Source organism: Sorex fumeus, unplaced genomic scaffold (genome assembly GCF_029834395.1).
Source record: "Sorex fumeus unplaced genomic scaffold, SorFum_2.1 ptg000015l, whole genome shotgun sequence".
NCBI lineage: Eukaryota > Metazoa > Chordata > Mammalia > Eulipotyphla > Soricidae > Sorex > Sorex fumeus.
Window position 1 is genome coordinate 18518496 of NW_026606072.1, and position 19354 is coordinate 18537849.

General features: G+C 39.8%; 1 protein-coding gene across 2 annotated transcripts in view; it reads left to right on the forward strand.

The window, feature by feature from the left end:
- The window catches only part of SLC38A9 (solute carrier family 38 member 9), a 69741-nt gene extending 52489 nt beyond the window's left edge, over nt 1–17252 (forward strand). For both annotated transcript variants that reach the window (XM_056112080.1, XM_056112081.1), the window contains 4 exons: nt 3034–3147; nt 6697–6845; nt 15220–15309; nt 16425–17252. In XM_056112080.1, the coding sequence (XP_055968055.1) occupies nt 3034–3147; nt 6697–6845; nt 15220–15309; nt 16425–16599 (528 nt within the window). In that variant the 3' untranslated portion in view covers nt 16600–17252. The remainder of the gene's footprint in view (nt 1–3033; nt 3148–6696; nt 6846–15219; nt 15310–16424) is intronic.
- Nucleotides 17253–19354: the final 2102 nt, after the last annotated feature.

Here is a 19354-nt window from a genome sequence, read left to right on the forward strand (position 1 = left end):
CTTGAGTTTGTTAAAGTATTTTCAGATGGAAACAGCAACTTTAAGTTCTACTATAAACTACTGTGAAATAGAGCTTTTCTGATTTTAGTGTTTCTCTAACATCTGTGTGCTCAATTCTTTCTCATAATTTGTTACTTCTCATTTTATTTATTGTTGTTTGTTACCTGTGACATATAAATGTATAAGAAAATGGTTCATTGTAGTAGCTTAAGGCATGCAATTTGGGGCCAGAAATAAAGATTTGGGCATGAATATAGACTTTACCAGCTAATTAGTTTAGCAGTAAGCAGATTTTATAAGCTTATTGTACATGTATGAATGAAGAAAATGATCATAACTTCATTAAATGAGAATGCTAGTAATGTGCTTAGTAAAGAAAGTAGCAGAATATAAAAATTATAGACAGGGACTGGAGAGATAATGTAGCTGGTAGGGTGCTTGCTGTATATGTAGCTGACCTGGGTTCAATCCCCAGCACCCTAAATGGTCCCATGAGCCCCACCAGGAGTCAGTCTGAGCACAGAGCCAAGAGTAAGCTCTGAGCATGTTCGGTATAGCCCAAAACAAACAAAAAGTTATTACAGACAAGGGCTGGGCTGTGGCTCAGCCGGAAAGTGAATGCCTCAGATTTAGGAAGCCTGGATTTCATCCTCAGCACTCTTCCTTATTTGCCCCACCCAAATCTAGCCAGCATGGTTTTTATTATCTCTATTTGGTATTTTCTACATCAACTGACTTTCTGTTTATGTATCTGGTATACTCTCCTATGTGTGAAGATATAACAATGAAAAAATGCATATAGTCGCTGTCATTAGGAAATCTTATAAAATGGACCAACTTATATTTTTTAAAAAAGAAAATGTTAATATGATGCAAAAAGTGTAAACCACGACTGCTTTGGAATGTTAAGGGACATTGTCTTTTCCCTTGAGAGTCTTCATATTAAAGAAGATATATTACTTGTATAATAAAAATCAATGACATTCTAATTCTGCATAATAGATACTTTATTTAAGATCAGTATCAAGTACTATAAGAAGGGAAACAGAAGGAGAAAACTATCTTATTGGAAAGTCCCTGCATTTGACTTTCATATCCTCATCGGTTTCCTCTCAAATGTCTGCTAAGTTATGTCTCTTTGCAGGAAGTCAGAAGCTGTTATCAGGGGATATACCACCAAACTAGTACCCATCAGTTGGTCACTGTCCCTCTTTTATACAGATCTCTTTGACACAATTGTTTTGGCCTTCCAAGATTTTGTGATTTGCAAGCCTAGCTCTATTCTTGAGATTTTAAATACGTTGGAGATAGAGTTACTTTCAAACATCATCATTGATACTACCCTTTGATATAAAATAAGCATTGCCTCATTCCTTTCTATTGGTCCTATACTAGACCATGAGACTACTCTTAGGATGACTATAAGTTGAGCCAGAGAATGGTCCCTGGAATCTCAAGAACTACAGACAACCCATCTCCCTAACTCCTGAAGGTTTGGTCCACAGTTCCTTCCTCTATCCTAAACAGTTAGATGCTCTTTGAAAGAACTGGAAACAAGTTGCTGAATTCAGGTTCCTATAGCTACATAGACCATCAGAACAACCCTGATTTTTTGTCTTGTTTTCAAGTTGATTGTCAACTTTGACCTACTTTATAATTTTTCTTAGCTCATTACTGACGTTTTACTGTGGCTTTATCAAACATTGAAATTTCTAGGTCTGGTATTGTTTAGCCCATTTAAGGAAGAAAGTTTTCCCCTAAATCACAAATGTTTGCAAACACCAAGTATCTAGTTTTCTAATTGTGTTTTTACTGTGAAATAAAATTGTATTTGTTTTTTTTAAATCTGTTTTCCTAACTTTCAAACTAATTTGTGCATAATGTGAAAAAATGTATAGGCTTATTGCCATAGTTTGTTGTAATAAATTGTTTGGCCATAATTTTAGTGGTGATGGAGACCAGATTTCTGAGCTGTGGAATTTGTTCTGTTTGGATCTAACAGCTGGCTGCATTAAATATCTTGGAACTTTTTACTCTGGATTGGAGTGTAAGGTTCAGAGGATGGGAACAAGAGTGGGAGAAAACATTTCATTTTATTAAATGTCTGTGTTTGTTTACTGGTTACAAAAATAACATTATGCAGCTGTTTAAATAGCTGTCTTTTGATTTCTTTTTGTTTACTGTTTAAGATTATTAAGCTTGTCTTTAGTACCTACTTATTATCTACTCTTCAACTAGCATTCTTTCTTTATTAAAAATATTTTAATATGGGGGCTTACGGATGTGGCTCCCTGGTAAAGCGTAAGTCATGCTTATTACATTCTTATTGTCCCTTTATTAAAACTTGGCAATAATTCACCTTTGAAATTCAGTCAAAATTTCCATCATAGTTTTTGGTTCTTATGTGGTTATAGATTTTTGGTTTTGTTTTGTATTTTTGGTTTTGTTTAGTTTTGAGGCCACACTCCCATGTGCTCAGAGTTTACTCCTGGTTGCTTTTGCTCATGAATTATTATGGTGGTGCTTAGGGGACCTTAAGTGTTGCTGGGAAATGAATAGGAGTGAGCTGCATGCATGGCAAGCACCTTAATCCTATACAGTTGCTCCAGCCCTTTTGGGTTTTTTTAGGGAGTTTGGGGCCACACCGTGAGGTTCTCAGGGGACCATATGCATTGCCAGGGACTCAACATATTGACAGCAGGTAAGGCAAGAAACCTAACTGTGCAATCTCTCACACTCAGACTTTCAATCATGTTATGTTACTGTTTATATTCCAGTACTAAATTTGCCAAGGGGTAGATTAATCTGTGTAGTCCAAAATACTGGGGGGGTGGGGGGGTGGGAATTAGATGACTTAAAGAAAATGTGACTTTCACTTAACTACTTTGTGTGACAGAATGAGCGCCTAGAAGATTGGACCCATAAAACAAAAAGAAAACTTTGTATTTATTAATGTCTTTTTATTTGACATATTCAGGAAGATCTTCTGCACATTTATTCAGTATTACGGGAATTTTTTTTCTCTGTTTTTAGGTGAGGGACTTGTCTATTGCTTATCTGCTGGTGACATTAACTTATCTCTATATTGGAGTCCTGGTTTTTGCTTCATTTCCTTCACCACCATTATCCAAAGATTGTATAGAACAGGTAAGGCTCTTTGTACCCACTCTGTGATGATTTTCATGTATCTCATTTCTAAGAGTAGGCAGGGGGATACAGTAGCAAAATATAATACCAGATAAACATTCATTTGAATATCATCTCTACTACCTATTCTAAAGGTGAGAGTTAGGCACTTTCCTCATTCTTTCTGAATTTTCGTTTTGTCTTCCATTAAGAAGTATAACAACATATGCCATAGTTTTTCATGCATCTTGAGAAAATATAGTATGAATGGCACTTTATGATTTTTATGAAATGTGTAATACCCTTTGTGTGAAGAACATTTGCTAGTGGTAGTCATAGATTTGTAAAACCCAGTGAGAATATATTCAACTTCCTAATTTTCCCAAGCTCAGCTCAGGAAATGCCCTGGATACACTGTTGTCTTAGTTTATCAGTCCCTATCATAAGTCTCTTATGTATTTGGGACTGTGTGGCAGGAAGCAAGATAAATATATACTGTTTAGTTGTAAATTCCTTCAGTGAAAAAATATTTTCCATAAGTAATAATTCTTTGATTTGACCTATTATAGACTTAGAAATAGTTTCTAGGTCTATTTGTGAAGAATGGTGTTAATAGTGATCTATTTATAAGAGAAGTGGGTTTAGAGATACTGATGATACCATAGCATGAATTGTTCTTCTTTTAATTTACACGATTTCAGAGGCCTTTTGACTGACAAATGTTTGCTGAAAATTCCCCTGATGTGAGCAGTTCCGTATAAAACCTATTTCCTTGGGAATAGGAATATCAGTGATGTTTGTAATTATCACTGTATCACTGCCATCCCCGTTGTTCATTGATTTACTCAAGCGGGCTCCAGTAACATCTCCATTCGTCGCAGCCCTGAGATTTTAGCAGCCTCTCCTTCCTCATCTTTCCCAACAATTGGAGGCTCTTTCAGGGTCAGGGGAATGACACCCGTTATTGTTACTGTTTGTAATCAAGAGGGGAAAATTCTGTGATTAACTTTTTTAGATAACAACCAAAAAAAGAAGAAAAGAATCATGAAAGAAAAAAAGTAATTTTTTTTTATTTAGTGATGTTAAGTGGCATTTTGTATTTAGTGATTTTGTTTACTCTAACAGTGATACAAAGTAATGGATGTATTTTTGCCTTATTCTCTAATATTGTCTCTGAAAGTGTTATAATGCTTCAGAGAAGGAAAATCAAGAGAGCTAGTACTGATGAAATACACTGAATTAAATTAGCCATTTAAATATCATAAAGTTTATGCTTGAACCTTACTAGGCAATGCTTCTCAAATTATTTGTGGTAAAAGGCAAGGGTTTTTATTGTTTTGCCAAATCAGTTACAACCAGATCCTTTTGTAAAATGGGGGTGGGGGTATGGGTAAGGGGTGATCATGTTAAAAACTCTGTAAAAGCTTGGGGCTGGAATGATGCACGCAGTTGACCCGGGTTCGATTCCCAGCATCCCATATGGTCCCCCAAGCATTGCCAGGAGTAATTCCTGAGTACACAAGCCAGGAGTGACCTCTGTGCATTCCGGGTGTGACGCAAAAAAAAAAAACTGAAATAAACCTCTGTAAAAGCTTATAAGCACTTTCAGTGTCCATTATTATTATTGAAAAATAATTAAGCAACAATTTGCAAAAGAAAACCAGTCCACAAGCTACAATTTGAATAACAGCTGTGCTATTGTGTTTTGTTTTGTATTGTTTTTATTAGTGAAACACTGTGAGGTACAGTTGTAGATTTACAAACTTTCATGCTTGGGTTTCAGTTATACAATGATTGAGTACCCATCCCTCCACCAGTGCCCATTCTCCACCACCAATGATCCCAGTAACCCTCCCACCCACCCCATCCCCATCCTCCCCCACCCCGCCCCACCTTTGTAGAAGGGCATTCCCTTTTGCTCTCTCTTTCCTTTTTTTTTTTTTTTTTTTTTTTTTTTTTTTTTTTTTACCTGCTTTTCTTTTTTTTTTTTTTCTTTTTTTTTATTTATTTATTTATTTATTGTATCACTGTGGGAAAGGCTACAAAGCTTTCAGGTTTATGTCTCAGTCATGCAAACATCAAACACATTTCCCTTTACCAACACTCACCTTTTCCCATGAAGAACCCCAATAAAACCCCACCCCCCACCCCTCCCCGTCCCTGTGAGGCAGATGAACTCTAGTTAACACTCTATCCGCTTTGATTAGATTGTTTCAATAAAAGATTCACCACTATTATTTAGAGTTTCCCCCCCCCCCCCCAAATCAGACATGCTGAAAAAGCATTGTGAAGTGATTTGCTTTCTACAGCTGGGTTCAAGAATTAAATGTTGGTTTTGGATTTCTGCTATTTTACCTATTGACCCTGGAAGTATTTCTACTGAAAGTCAGATAGTTAAGAAATTGGTTTCTGTGTTCTGGAGTCGTGGCCGTGCTGGAGAGCCGCTCGTGGGGGGCAACTGGTGGCCTCGGTAGGGCGTGAAGGGCGGAGCGAAACGCCCCCCTTCCCATGAGGTTTTAGTCGCCCCCACACTCCCGGCTCATACCTGCTGTCCACAAGGCTCCCATGTGGCTGCCATCTTTCTTTCCAGAGAGGAGAGGGCGAATGGGGCAACACCCTTTCCCCTCCGGCAGACTTGATGGGCTGGATCAATGCATAGTCCGTTCACTTTTCTGCTCCAAGCTGCTGGGTTCTGCATTAAGTCCTTGTGCTTCTGGGGCCATGGCCGTGCTGGAGAGCCGCTCGTGGGGGGCGACTTGTGACCTCGGTAGGGCGTGAAGGACGGACCGGAACGCCCCCCGACCCATGAGGTTTTAGTCGCCCCCACTCCCCCGGCTCATACCTGCTGTCCACAAGGCTCCCATGTGGCCGCCATCTTTCTTTCCAGAGAGGAGAGGGCGAATGGGGCAACACCCTTTCCCCTCCGGCAGACTTGATAGCCTGGATCAATGCATAGTCTGTTCACTTTTCTGCTCCAAGCTGCTGGGTTCTGCATTAAGTCCTTGTGCTTCTGGGGCCGTGGCTGTGCTGGAGAGCCGCTTTGGGGGCAACTGGTGACCTCGGTAGGGCGTGAAGGACGGACCGGAACGCCCCCCTTCCCATGAGGTTTTAGTCGCCCCCACACCCCCGGCTCATACCTGCTGTCCACAAGGCTCCCATGTGGCCGCCATCTTTCTTTCCAGAGGGAGGAGGGCGGAAGGGAGCAACACCCTTTCCCCTCTGGGCAGAAATGATTGCCTGGATTAACGCATAGTCCTTTCACTTTTCTGCTCCAAGTTGCTGGGTTCTGTTGCTCTCTCTTTCCTTTAGGGTGTTGTGGTTTGCAGTAGAGGTATTGAGTGGCCATCATGTTCAGTCTATAGTCTACTTTCAGCATGCATCTTGCATCCTGAGTGAATCCTCCAAACATACTTTACTTGGTGTTCCCTTCTCTATCTGAGCTGCCTTTTCCCCCAGCATGTGCTGCCAGCTTCCAAGCCATAAGACCTCCTGGTACTTATCTCAACTATTCTTGGGTGTTTGTCTCCCATTCTTGTACTATTATGTTTTTAACATCAATATCTTTCTCAGAATTTTTTAGACAACTTCCCAAGCAGTGACATCCTGTCCTTCATTGCAAGGATATTCCTGCTGTTCCAGATGATGACTGTATACCCCCTCTTGGGCTACTTGGCTCGTGTCCAGCTGCTGGGTCATGTCTTCGGTGACATTTATCCTAGGTAAGGGCTCTTCTCTTGACTGGCAAGATGTGCCAAGCAACAAATGACTGTGCAAACAGGTCAGTTTAAAATATGACTGTCCTTTTGCTATAAAAATTTGCTCCAATGAAAATGGTTACTAAGTATAGCTCATTAGTGTTCCTTTTCCCTGAAGAGTTTTAAAAATAGGGGCCACTCCCTTGTCCAGAATGATTTTAAATGATTTCCTTCCAGTACAGTTACGTAGCATTGAGACCAGATATATTTATCTCATGATTTAGTGGCTATTAATCTACATCGTGCCAAGAGTAAAGTACATGGTACTTGTATTGCAATTTTTATTTTAATTTGTGGTTGTTGATGTTTATTTGTGTAAATTAACATTCATAAATTTTTATATATGTAATATCTGTTTAGAATTGAAAGTAAAGTGTGCAAGGAATGGTGTGTCATTTTGAGTATCTGCACAAATAATCATCAGCACACAGGAGAAATTTTCATTTACTGCCTCAAGGTTTCCCTGAAATCTCATCACCCCATCATTACTTCCTACTCTTAAGTTTTATCATATATTCATCTAAGCAAAGAGTACCTACTGTTGTTAGCCTATTTTCCTGAGAATAAATTAACAGTAATTGAAGAAAATTTTGGGTTAAATTTTTTAAATTCCATTTGTAGGCCCTGGAGTGTTAGTATAGCTGGTAAGACACTTGCCTTGCATATGACTGGCCCAGGTTTGATCTCCAGCACCCCATGTAATCCCCTGAGCACTGCAAGGAGTGATTCCTGATCACAGAGTAAATTCTTGAGTACCACTAGATGTAGCCCAAAAACTTTTTTAAAGGTTGCATTTGTAGTGACCAACTAACCCAGTGATCCTAATCATTGTTTTCAGTGATCTCTGCTGTTCATCAAATTATCAGTTACAGATTTGTTTTATTTATTTATTTATTTATTTGCTTTTTGGGTCACACCCGGCGATGCACAGTAGTTACTCCTGGCTCTGCACTCAGGAATCACTCCTGGCGGTGTTCAGGGAACCCTATAGGATGCTGGGAATCAAACCCAGGTCAGCCGTGTGCAAGGCAAACACCTTACCCACTGTGCTATCACTCCAGGCCCATGTTGTTTTAAAATTTTTTAATTTAAAATTAAATTTAAAATTAAAAGAGTCTCTTAAAAGCAAAAGTCAAGAGTTACCAGGTCTCTTACACTGGCAACAGCAGCAGCTACAATTCTAATATTGCCCACCTAGAAAACTGAAGTTCTGTAACTTCAGATCCCTGTAGTATATATACTCTATATTATATTTATATCATCCAAAGTAAAGATACTGAATGAAATCATCACTTGATCACTAAATCACTTGACATTCCTTTACTCATTGATTTGCTCGAGTGGGCACCAGTAATGTCTCCATTCGTCCCTGTCACGTGCTAGTATAGCCCAATGGGGTCTGCTCATTCTAGAGAGTTTGTTTGGAGGTTCTAGCAGGGGAGCGCAGCTACTCGTATACCCTCAACCGAAGACTGGTCTGTCTCTCTTCAGGGAAGACCGTCCTCTTCGACCGAGTACACAGCTTCGGGAGGGACGCACATGGAGTGGTGAGGGAGGAAGGGGTCTGCTCATTCTAGGAACACGAAACGCCTCAAACGGATCATTCAGCATCCCTGATTCTTGATCGTCAGTGGAGGTTGGAACTCCAGATTCTCTCTCTATTTGAGTGAAGCATGATACTCCAAGTATAACTCTTTCGATTCCTCTTTGGGAGAACCAAATAGCGTTCTCATCCTGTTTTTGTAGGGTCCAGATCTCTGAGGTATATGTTAATGCAGGAAGAACAGTGGAATCGAAGAGTTTTGCCTGGAGCTGGAGGTTATTCGTGCTCTTAGCTATTTCTTCAACACCCTTGAAGGCGTTGCAAGCCGCTCTCTTCCTACTGCAAAACTCAGGTGCCAGGTCCTTCATCATGTTGAGTTCTCGAACTAGGTACACATAACCGTTGCATTCGGAGATGTTCATTTTGTTGAGTCTGAATGGAACGTCAGGAACAAGATCGTTTCTCATAAATATTGTCTTCCCGAGAGTCAGCTATAGTCCAACCTTTCCACACTCATGGTTGAAGTCAGCCAGCATTTGTGCCATTTGGCTAATGTTCAGTGTTATTAGAACAATGTCATCGGCGAAGCGGAGGTGGTGTAGTTGCTGACCTTCTATCTTCACTCCCATTCCTTCCCATTCCAGTCGTTGCATGATGTTCTCGAGGGTGGCACTGAAGAGTTTCAGTGAAATGGTATCACCCTGCCGAACCCCTCTCTTGGAATCAATGATCACCTCCCTGTAGAATGGTGAGATCCTGTTAGTGAATCTCTAATAGAGCTCATGATGTATTGAATTTGAATGCCCTGTTTGGCTAGGACTTTGATGACCACTTCATTCTCAACAGAATCAAAGGCCTTCTTTAAATCAATAAACATTAGACAGAGTGTTAGGCATCATTGGTCTGCCCGAGACGAGAAGGCATCAATCACATCATGCTGTTTTCGACTCTGGAGAAGAACTGTTCCTCAGAACATGGGACAAAAGAGGCGTCAGTGGTGTCGGTGTCCTTGTCAACACGAACTTGGCCATGAGCATTGATTTATTCGAATGCCTAACAACCCGAATCGATTACACTTGAATAGATGTGACTTACTGCCGGCAGTTTCTATCTTCGTCTATGCACCAACATCCAATTAAGATGAAGGAGAAATTGAGAAGTCTACATGGAGCTGGAGAAGTTCTATAAAGAAGACCACACCTTCTACAAGATCATTGTCAGTGATTTTAATGCCAAGATAGGACCGAGAAGATCAGCCGAAGAACTTCACATTGGGACCCATGATTGAGAATGGAACAAACAGGGTGAGAGACTGAATTCCTCATGTTGATCAAGACTACCCATGGTAACTCACAGTTCCAGAAGGCCGAATCTAAATGTTGGACATGGGAGTCTCCCGGTGGACTGTTCCACAACGAAATTGACCACATCATAGTCAATCAATGGTTTTGCCTGACCGATGTCGCTGTTTTCCCAAAATTCCAAATGGGATTGGACCACCATCTCCTTCGTGCAAAATTCTTCTTCAAGGAGCGGGGAGAAAGGGCTGCAAAGTTTAAGAAGAGAACTCCCAGAACAACCACCAACTGGGAGCTCTTTGGCACTATTGCCGCAACATGGGAAGATGCCATTGTTGACAACATTGACGATGAAATCAGTCGACTGGTACAGCACCTCCATGATTGTGCAAGGAACACCAAGAGAGAGATAGCCACAAAAAGATGCCTGTCTTCGAAAACTCTTGAGCTCATTCGCCAATGTGGCTTGTCGCAAGCCTCAGGCAACCATAAGCAAACGTCTGAGCTTGCAAAGCAGTGCAGAGATGCGATAAAGGAAGACCTCAAAGAGAGAAGAGCAGCAGTGCTGGCAGATGTGGCAGAAGCCAGGAAAAGCATTCGCAACACCCGCCTGTCCTTTGCCAACTACAAGACCAAGATGACTGCCCTCCGACATCCTGATGGGTCTATTTCATCTTCCAGAAGGGCAATGGGGAAGATTATCCATGACTTCTACTCAGATCTGTTTGGTAGCCACATCCACCTGCCCACATACCAAATTCTGCACCTTGGATATGTTGTTCCCAATGTTTTCCCTTCCGAAATCCAACATGTCATCTCATCGGTAAAGAAATGAAGAGCACCTGGCCCAGACAAGGTCAGACCTGAACACCTGAAGAACCTACCATCAGTACTCATCAATACACTGGCTTGACTCTTCACATGTTACCTGTCTGAATGCAAGGTTCCGTCCCAATGGAAAATCAGCAGGACTGTACTACTGTACAAGAAGGGAGACATCCACGACATTGGCAACTATCGCCTGATCTGCCTGTTGTCTGTCATCTACAAGCTGTTCACTCGAGTCACCCTGAATAGGATTGGCAGAACACTAGATGAAGGAAAACCATGCGAGTAAGCCGGGTTCCGAAAAAGATTCAGCACGATCAACCATATCCACAAGATAACCAAGCTCATTGAGGTTTCTCAGGAGTTCAAGATGCCATTCGTCTAATGAATGAAATCATAGATTTAAAAAAATCATATGTAAATACATAATCCTGTTTTCTGCCATATTTTACTTATTATTGAATATTAGAATTTTTCTTTTTGGGAAAAAATCTGGAAATTTTCTTTTGTATTCACTCACCTTCATTCATTCTCCTACCATCATGAGTGCAGTATAACCTGCCGTACAGTGAAAAATGCTTCATAGAATGCCTACTTTGAAGCATACATTCTTAAAGTTTACTGAGAACCCCCAGGAACTTTAATGTGGTTCATCTATCAATATTTGATCACTTGATCACTTGATATCCTGTTACTCATCAATTTACTCGAGTGGGCGCCTGTAATGTCTCCATTCATCCCCGTCACGTGCTAGTGTAGCCCAATGGCATCTGCTCGTTCTAGGAACACGAGGAGCCTCAAACCAATCGTTCAGGGTCTTGACAAAGAAGTCTGACCATCTCATAGGTGGGTGGCCACACAATCTTTTGACGCCCCAGGGAATCCAGTCAGTAATGGCTCTACTCCAGCGGTTGTCTCTAAATCTCATTACATGTCCAGCCCATCTGATTTTCGACGCCTTGGCAAACGAGACAGCATCCCTGATTCTTGAGTATTGACGGAGGTCAGAACTCTGGATTCTTTCTCTCATTTGAGTGAAGCGTGATACTCCAAGCATAGCTCTTTCAGTTCCTCTTTGGGAGATCCGAATAGCATTCTCATCCTGTTTTCATAGGGTCCAGGTCTCTGAGGCGTATGTTAATGCAGGAAGAACAGTGGAATCGAAGAGATGTGCCCGGAGCTGGAGGTTCTTCATCCTCTTAGCTATTTCCAAGCCTCTCTCTTCCTCCTGAGCAACTCAGGTGCCAGGTCATTCGTCATGTTGACTTCTTGACCGAGGTACACATAACTGTTGCATTCGGAGATGGTCGTTCTGTTGAGAGTGAATGGAACATCAGTAACAAGACTGTTTCTCATGAACATTGTCTTTGTGAGATTCAGCTATAATCCGACATTTCCACACTCACAGTCGAAGTTGGTCATCATTTGTGCTGCTTGGCTAATGTTTGGTGTTATTAGAATGATGTCATCAGCAAAGCAGAGGTGGTGTAGTTGCCGACCATCTATCTTCACTCCCCTTCCTTCCCATTCCAGTCGTCATATGACGTTCTCGAGGGTGGCACTGAATAGTTTCGGTGAAATAGTATCACCCTGCCGAACCCCTCTCTCAACATGGATGATCACTTCTTTATAGAATGGTGAGATCCTGGTATTGAATCCGTAATACAGCTCACGGAGGATCCTGATGTATTGAGTTTGAAAGCTCTGATTGGCTAGGGCTTCAATGACCACTCCCTTCTCAACAGAATCAAAGGCCTTCTTTAAATCAATGAATGTATTCATATCCACACGATAACCAAGCTCATTGAGGTTTCTCAGGAGCTCAAAATGCCCTTCTGTCTATCCATATTTAACCTGTGAAAAATTGAAATAGAATTTCCAAATATTTATTAGTTCTTTTAAATACTACTGTTAAAATGAATACTATATTTATGTGATATATTTTCTCCCAATTTTTACTTTAATGTATTAAAAACTCAACGTTTAATATGCTTTCTTCTCTTCTGCATTCAATCTGTTATATGTTGTTTTTCATTTAAATATATAAAGAACATCCACCATCAAGTAGACATATAATTAGAAAAAGATGTTCTTTTAATACATAGATAAATAATTATAGACATTCTTTTTTGGGTTCTATGCCAAGTTTCTTAAAAATTAGTTGAATCTGAAGTTTGGTTGCAGTAAGCCCCACTAATCTTCCTCACACTGGTCTTTTACTAATGCATGAAGTTATAGCATCATGACTAATCATTTGGGAAATAATGATTCACATAGCTCTGTAGATCTTCCACATGAGCACACTTCACTAAGTAATACTAAAACCCACTTTCGTTTATTTTACAACCACTGTTATATAGAAGTTTTTAAATATTGAAAAACTGCCAAGCTTTGGGTAGCAAATACTGTCTCAAAAAATTCTAATTTTTCATTGAAAGCTCAAATTTTGTCTTTGGATGCACATGCTACCAACTGTTTTTTTTTTTTAAATGATATGTTCCTATCTCAGGTCTGAATGGCCATAATTTGTCTCCAAGGTAAAGACCATTCCTTAGAGAAATCCAACTTGGTTGACTTTCCACTTGCACAGGTACTTTTCCTCAAGATAGCCATGATACTTAAGTATCCTGCGGTGTACTTTATTATAGATTTCCTATTTGATTCTGAATACTAAAAAAGAATATTTGTTCAAAACACATGATTTGAACATATGAAATTATGAAATTAATCTTATTTGAAAATGATTAAATTAATCATTTTTATTCCTTTACCAATAAATTTGTTTTTATTTTTTGGGGGGAACCACACTAAATGGATTTCTCTGGGGCTTTTCTGGGCATGGTGCTGTCAGTGTCATCTCTGCCAAGTGGTACTGGGGGAGCAACGATGTGCCAGGAATCAAACCGGAATCAGAGAGAAAGCTCTAGGGGCTGGAGCAATCCTTTGCTTGGAGGTTTGATCTCTGGCATCCATGATCCCCCTGATCACTGCCAGGAACAACCCTCACTTGGTATGGAACAAAACCAAACAAAACTGAAAGCTCCAGCATACAAAACATTTGTTCCATCCCTTTGAGTTATCTTCCCAGTCCCTGAAGGACAATTTTTAAATAACTTTTCCCATGTTTGCCAGTCAAGAATGGAGATCTACATACAAATAAGTGTTACTGCCTTTGCCGTGCTATAGGGCAGCTTTTACAAAGCATATAATGTCTGGTAGCACTGTAGCACTGTCTTCCCGTTGTTCATCGATTTTCTCAAATGTCTGGTATGATAATGAAAATAATTTTTACCTCACAGACTTCCTGAAAAAGGTATCAGGCATTCTCTGGGATTTGTGGTCATACTTTGCGAATCACTACTTTGGAAAATGCACTAAGTTGTTTCCTTTTACAGTACAAAAATAACAAAAGACCAACCAGTGATTCAAAGCACTGAAGCAATTTTAATGTTGAAGTTTCTGGATATAGAGTAAGATCTGGAGGCCTGAATGTATTTGTAGTTCATCAAGAGGAACAGGAGGAATGACTAACCATTTATCTGTGTAAATGATTTTCCTTACTTTTAATTTTCTCCATAACATTTTCTGGCATTAATTACCCTAAGATCTTGGATTCAAGAGGTTGTTCTGATATGTAAATTTAGGTCTTGGAAATAATTTTCAGGGAAATGTTACCTCTTGTGCATCAAATTGCAACTGTCTTATTTCTATTCGTGTCCCAAATTGATTCCCAAACTGTTAACTTCTACTGGATCTACTGAGGTACCAGAGAGACGGTACAGGGCTAAAGGCATTTGTCTTGCAGCCCGTTTTGATCACCAGCACCACCAGGAGTGATCCATGAACAGAGAGCCAAGAGTAAGCTCTGAGCATCATTGGCGTGGCCCAACACCACCACCACCCCAACGCCTCCCCCATGTCAATCAATGTCAAGTATCTAGTGAAGAATCTATTTGTGGTAAAAACTGAATAGATTGAAATGGCTGGATCAGAAAGATTAAAAAATAGCCCCTTTAAATAATGAATTTTCTCATTATAAAAGTTACAAAACACTTTTTAGAATGAAATATTGGAAGATACAGAAATCTGTTAGATATAGAAAGGAAAACTTGTCTCAAATCTCAAAACAGTAACTTTCACTGTATTTCCTTATCACTTTAAAAATAATATTTAATATATTTAGTTGAATTAGTTGTTATACTGCTCTCAAGCATACTTTTGTTTTTCTATGTTGTCTTTATATTAATAGCTTTTTTTCATGTCTTTGATTACTTTCCAAAGATATTTCAAAGTAGTGTTATGGATCAGGGTGTGATTTATAATTTTGCTTCTATAAATCATCTAACTTGTTTATATTATAGTATCACAAAAAGGCCAGTGACTTTGGCCCCTTAACCTGCAGTGAATACTATTGTTGCCTCCTATTTTTGTCAAATTTAAGGCATGCAACATTTTTGTCAGTAGCACTGTAGCACTGTCCTCCTATTGTTCATTGATTTGCTTGAATGGTACCAGTAACTTCTCCATTATGAGACTTGTTACTGTTTTTGTCATATTGAATACACCAGAGGGAACTTGCCAGGCTCTGCCGTGAAAAGAATTTTTATTATTGTATTCTCATCATAATGTAATTTGTCAGGGTTTTGATTTCTATTTTTTTTTTCTCTAGCATATTCCACGTGCTGATTCTCAATCTGTTAATTGTGGGAGCTGGAGTGATCATGGCCTGTTTCTACCCAAACATAGGAGGAATCATTAGGTACTGCCAATAACCCCATCCCTTCATATGTTGGTGCTAATAGTATGAATTTTCTGTTGATGATTAGGGTTTAGTTTAATTGTATGCAATATTTACTAGTATCTAAGATTTATGATGTCCCTGGTTTTAGCTAAGATTCCTCACTCTCTTCTATTTTCGCTTATTTCTTTTGTTTGAAAACTCATTATCCCTTCGACTTAGGTACCTTTCCCTCTCTTATTTTCTTTTTCTTATATTCTACTATATTCCTTTCTCTTTATCCGAAGCAAAAAAAAAAAGGTTACTATTTAACATATAACTTCTTACTGGTACTTGGAAGATCTCTTATACAAAGTTTCTTAATCCATTTCTCCTCAAAACTTTAGTGTCAGTTAGTGCTAGAAAGTAAAAATTTATAACCCAAACAATTCTTCATATTCTTTCTCTCAAATTATATGATTGATCGAGCTGATCAAGGTAAAGTTGTAATCTCAGATTTCCATAAACACAGGGGTTTAGAAGGATCTGCGTTCTCTTCTTTAACATGCAAAATATAGAGCAGAAGCACCTTTGTGAGAGTCTTAGCTAAGAAAGTAGCAAAAAATAAATGGGGACAGTAATATGCCTGATGCTTATTGAAGTGCATTTTCCTCTGTAAGTCTCACATTTAGGTGTTTCTGATTCACCATTATCTTTGACAGTTACACTATTGTACATCTCTGTTTCCATTCTTAAGCAAATGCTCTCAGAGCTTTAGAAACTCAGAATGTGTGAGTAGTTTATAAAAGATCAAAGGTGGAAAGGCTTTCTCCAGATGTTTCTGCGGAAATAGTCACAATCACTGAGCCACAGGAACGATGGAGGTTTGAAAGAAGAATGAAAAAGCTCTTTGTCAAGCAGATGTGATAAAGATGAACAGGAAATAATGTACTATTTAAACAAGTGAAATAGAGGATACATTATTTAGCACATAAGATACGTTTTTAATTCAAATACTTTATATCAGCAATGAATCAAAAATAATTTTCTTGCAAAAACAGACTGAAGAGCAAGAATTGTGCTATATTAGCTTCATTATAAACCAAACAAAGGAAAAAGCAAGACGATTATTAACCCACAAAGCTTTTGTTTTACAGGTACTCGGGAGCAGCATGTGGCCTGGCCTTTGTGTTCATATATCCATCACTCATCTATATAATTTCCCTCCACCGAGAAGAGCGATTTACGTGGCCCAAATTAATCTTTTACATCTTTCACATCTTCATTATCATTTTGGGCCTCGCTAACCTAATAGCTCAGTTTTTTATGTGAAGTGCTCAACTGTCTTCTCAAGATCCTTTGTGATATTTTGAACTTTGTCAGCAGTTCCATGTAAATTCACCTGTAAATGCTATTGTTGCTATAATTCTAAACGTTTTCCTAAGATAATTTGAAAACAAAAAAAAATCATGATGGCACATTAGTAAGATATTTTGATTAGCATGGGAAAAAGGACAAAGAGAGTGATCTTTATCACTACCTTTCATCTATACTCTATTCTCCTGAATACTTATATGCACCTATTCTTTCTTATTCATTCTCATAGTCTTTTCTAAACCCCTAATGGGGAAAAATACGCTGGGTTTTGCTTGTAGAGATAGAAGGTAAGTAGGTTTATTTGGGCTGTAATCAAAATACTCAGGGTGTCACAGCAACTATTGCCAGATTTTTCTACGGTTTCAGCATATTCACTTCCATTTGATTACTTTACTAGATCTTTTCTGAGTTTTGCCCCATTCCTTTACTGATTGGGACAGTAAACCAAATACCTCATTTTTAGAAATGAAGTCTCCAGGACATCAGTGTTAGGAAAGTGAATTCTGAATTATGTCCTTGACTGCTGTTTCTGACACAAAGTGTTAGTGCAGGCCCCAGGTGGTCACGAAACTTAATGCTCAACAAATAAACTCTGGGAGAGTTTGTTACTGTCTGATGACTCCTCCTTTGTTTCTAATCTAGCACAAATGACTTTATAGTTGCCCCAGCCTGATTTTGCCAAGGGCCAAGTATGGTGACTCCTGTTGGCCTGACTCCTCTTGGGCGGGAAGGATATTTTGCTTACCTCAGAGGGCCAGTCGGGACACATGGCAGAGAGGGATTGCTGAGGCCCTGTGGAGGAGCAAGGGAATAGGGAAGGCCTGGAGCAGTGCGGCCTCCTGCTAGTGTATTTTCTCAGGGTGAAGTGTTTTTCTTTACCACAGGGGAGGATTAATTCTGTTTGAGTCATGACCTCCTGAAACAGCTGGGCCACCACACCACCCCCTCTTGTTTCTGTAACTGCTAGAGTTAAATCCCCAGCAGAAAACCCCATTGGATCTGAGTTGGCAAGAAACTCCTTGGAATATGAATTCTGGGAATTAGCATTTTCTTTCTTTCAAAGTGAAAGTTAAAGTGGAATTCACATTCTTGTCTTTTGTGTATTATAGCCATTGTGTTCAACTGAAAAAGTTAGACTTCTCTTATTTTTAGGTTCATGTTAGAAAATGTATTTGGGACGTATACATAACCCCTAAACCCAGATACGTGTAGATATATGTCACCTTTGAGAAAGATGGATAAATGCCAGTTTGGTTTTGTTTTAGCTTAGTAAACAGGGCCAAATTCTAGAGCATCTATAATTCTTTGAGCAAAACTTTCTTTTCAGAGGCCAGGGAGATAGCTCAAAGGGCTAACGTACACACTTTGCATGCCAGGAGGCCTGTGTTTGATCCCCCACACTGCACAAGCAATGCCTTGTCCCCAGAAACATTCCAGGCAGGAGCAGCCCACTGGGGTGAGCCCTCCCCTGAAAAATCCTGGGCCCATATCTATATTGATGACTACTTCCATACTCCCATTTCAGTGCTGGGGGAATACTCCTGTCAGTGTTTGTGACATCAAATGCAGTACTGGGAATCGGATATGTGCTCTTGCTTACCAAGTATGCATTTGGCCCTCTCTGTAGTCCATAAGGTTCCTTTTTTTTTTTTCATTTACTCTCAGTTCTTCAGATCAAGTGTCATGTCACTTCATTTTCTTTTCCTTTTTTTTTTTTTTGTGAGACATCTGGAGTGATAGCACAGCGGTAGGGTGTTTGCCTTGCACGCAGCCAACATGGCCGATCCGAGTTCGATTCCTCTGCCCCTCTCGGAGAGCCCGGCAAGCTATCGAGAGTATCTGGCCCACGCGGCAGAGCCCGGCAAGCTCCCCGTGATGTATTCGATATGCCAAACACAGTAAAAACAAAGTCTCCAATGGAGATGTTACTGGGCCCGCTCAAGCAAATCGATGAACAACGGGAGGGCCTTTACCTTTACCTTTTATCTTTGTGAGACATCATGAGGTACAGTTGTAGACTTAAAATGTTTGTGCTTGGGTTTCAGTTATATAATGATCAAATACCCATTCCTCCACCAGTGCCCATATCCCACCACCACGGATCCCAGTATCCCTCCCACCCCCCATCCCCTCCATCCCACCCTGCCTCTGTGGCAGGACATTCCCTTTTGTTCTCTCTCTTTTATTGGGTGTTGTGATTTGCAAAAGAGGCAATGGGTGACAATCATGTTTGGTCTACAGTCTACTTTCAGCATGCTTCTCCCATCCTGGGAGGATCCTCCCAACACCTTTATTTGGTGTTCCCTTCTCTATCTGAGCTCCCTTTTCCCCTAGCATGTGTGGTTGGCCTCCAAGCCATGGAGTAAAATTCCTGGTACTAATCTCGGCCATTCTTGGGTGTTAGTCTCCTATTTTGTTACTTTATGTTCCCCAGATGAATGCAATCTTTCTATGTCTATCCCTTTCTTTCAGAGTCATTTCCCTTAACATGATACTTTCCATGTAGTATCACTTGTATGTAAATTTCATGACTTCATCTTTTCTAACAGCTACATAGTACTCCATTGTGTAAATGTACCAAAGTTTCTTTTAACCAGTCATCTGTTCACGGGCACTCAGGTTTTTTCCAGATTCTGGCTATTGTAAAGAGTGCTGCAATGAACAAACAATTGCAGATGTCACCTTGACTATACTTTTTTGCCTCTCTGGG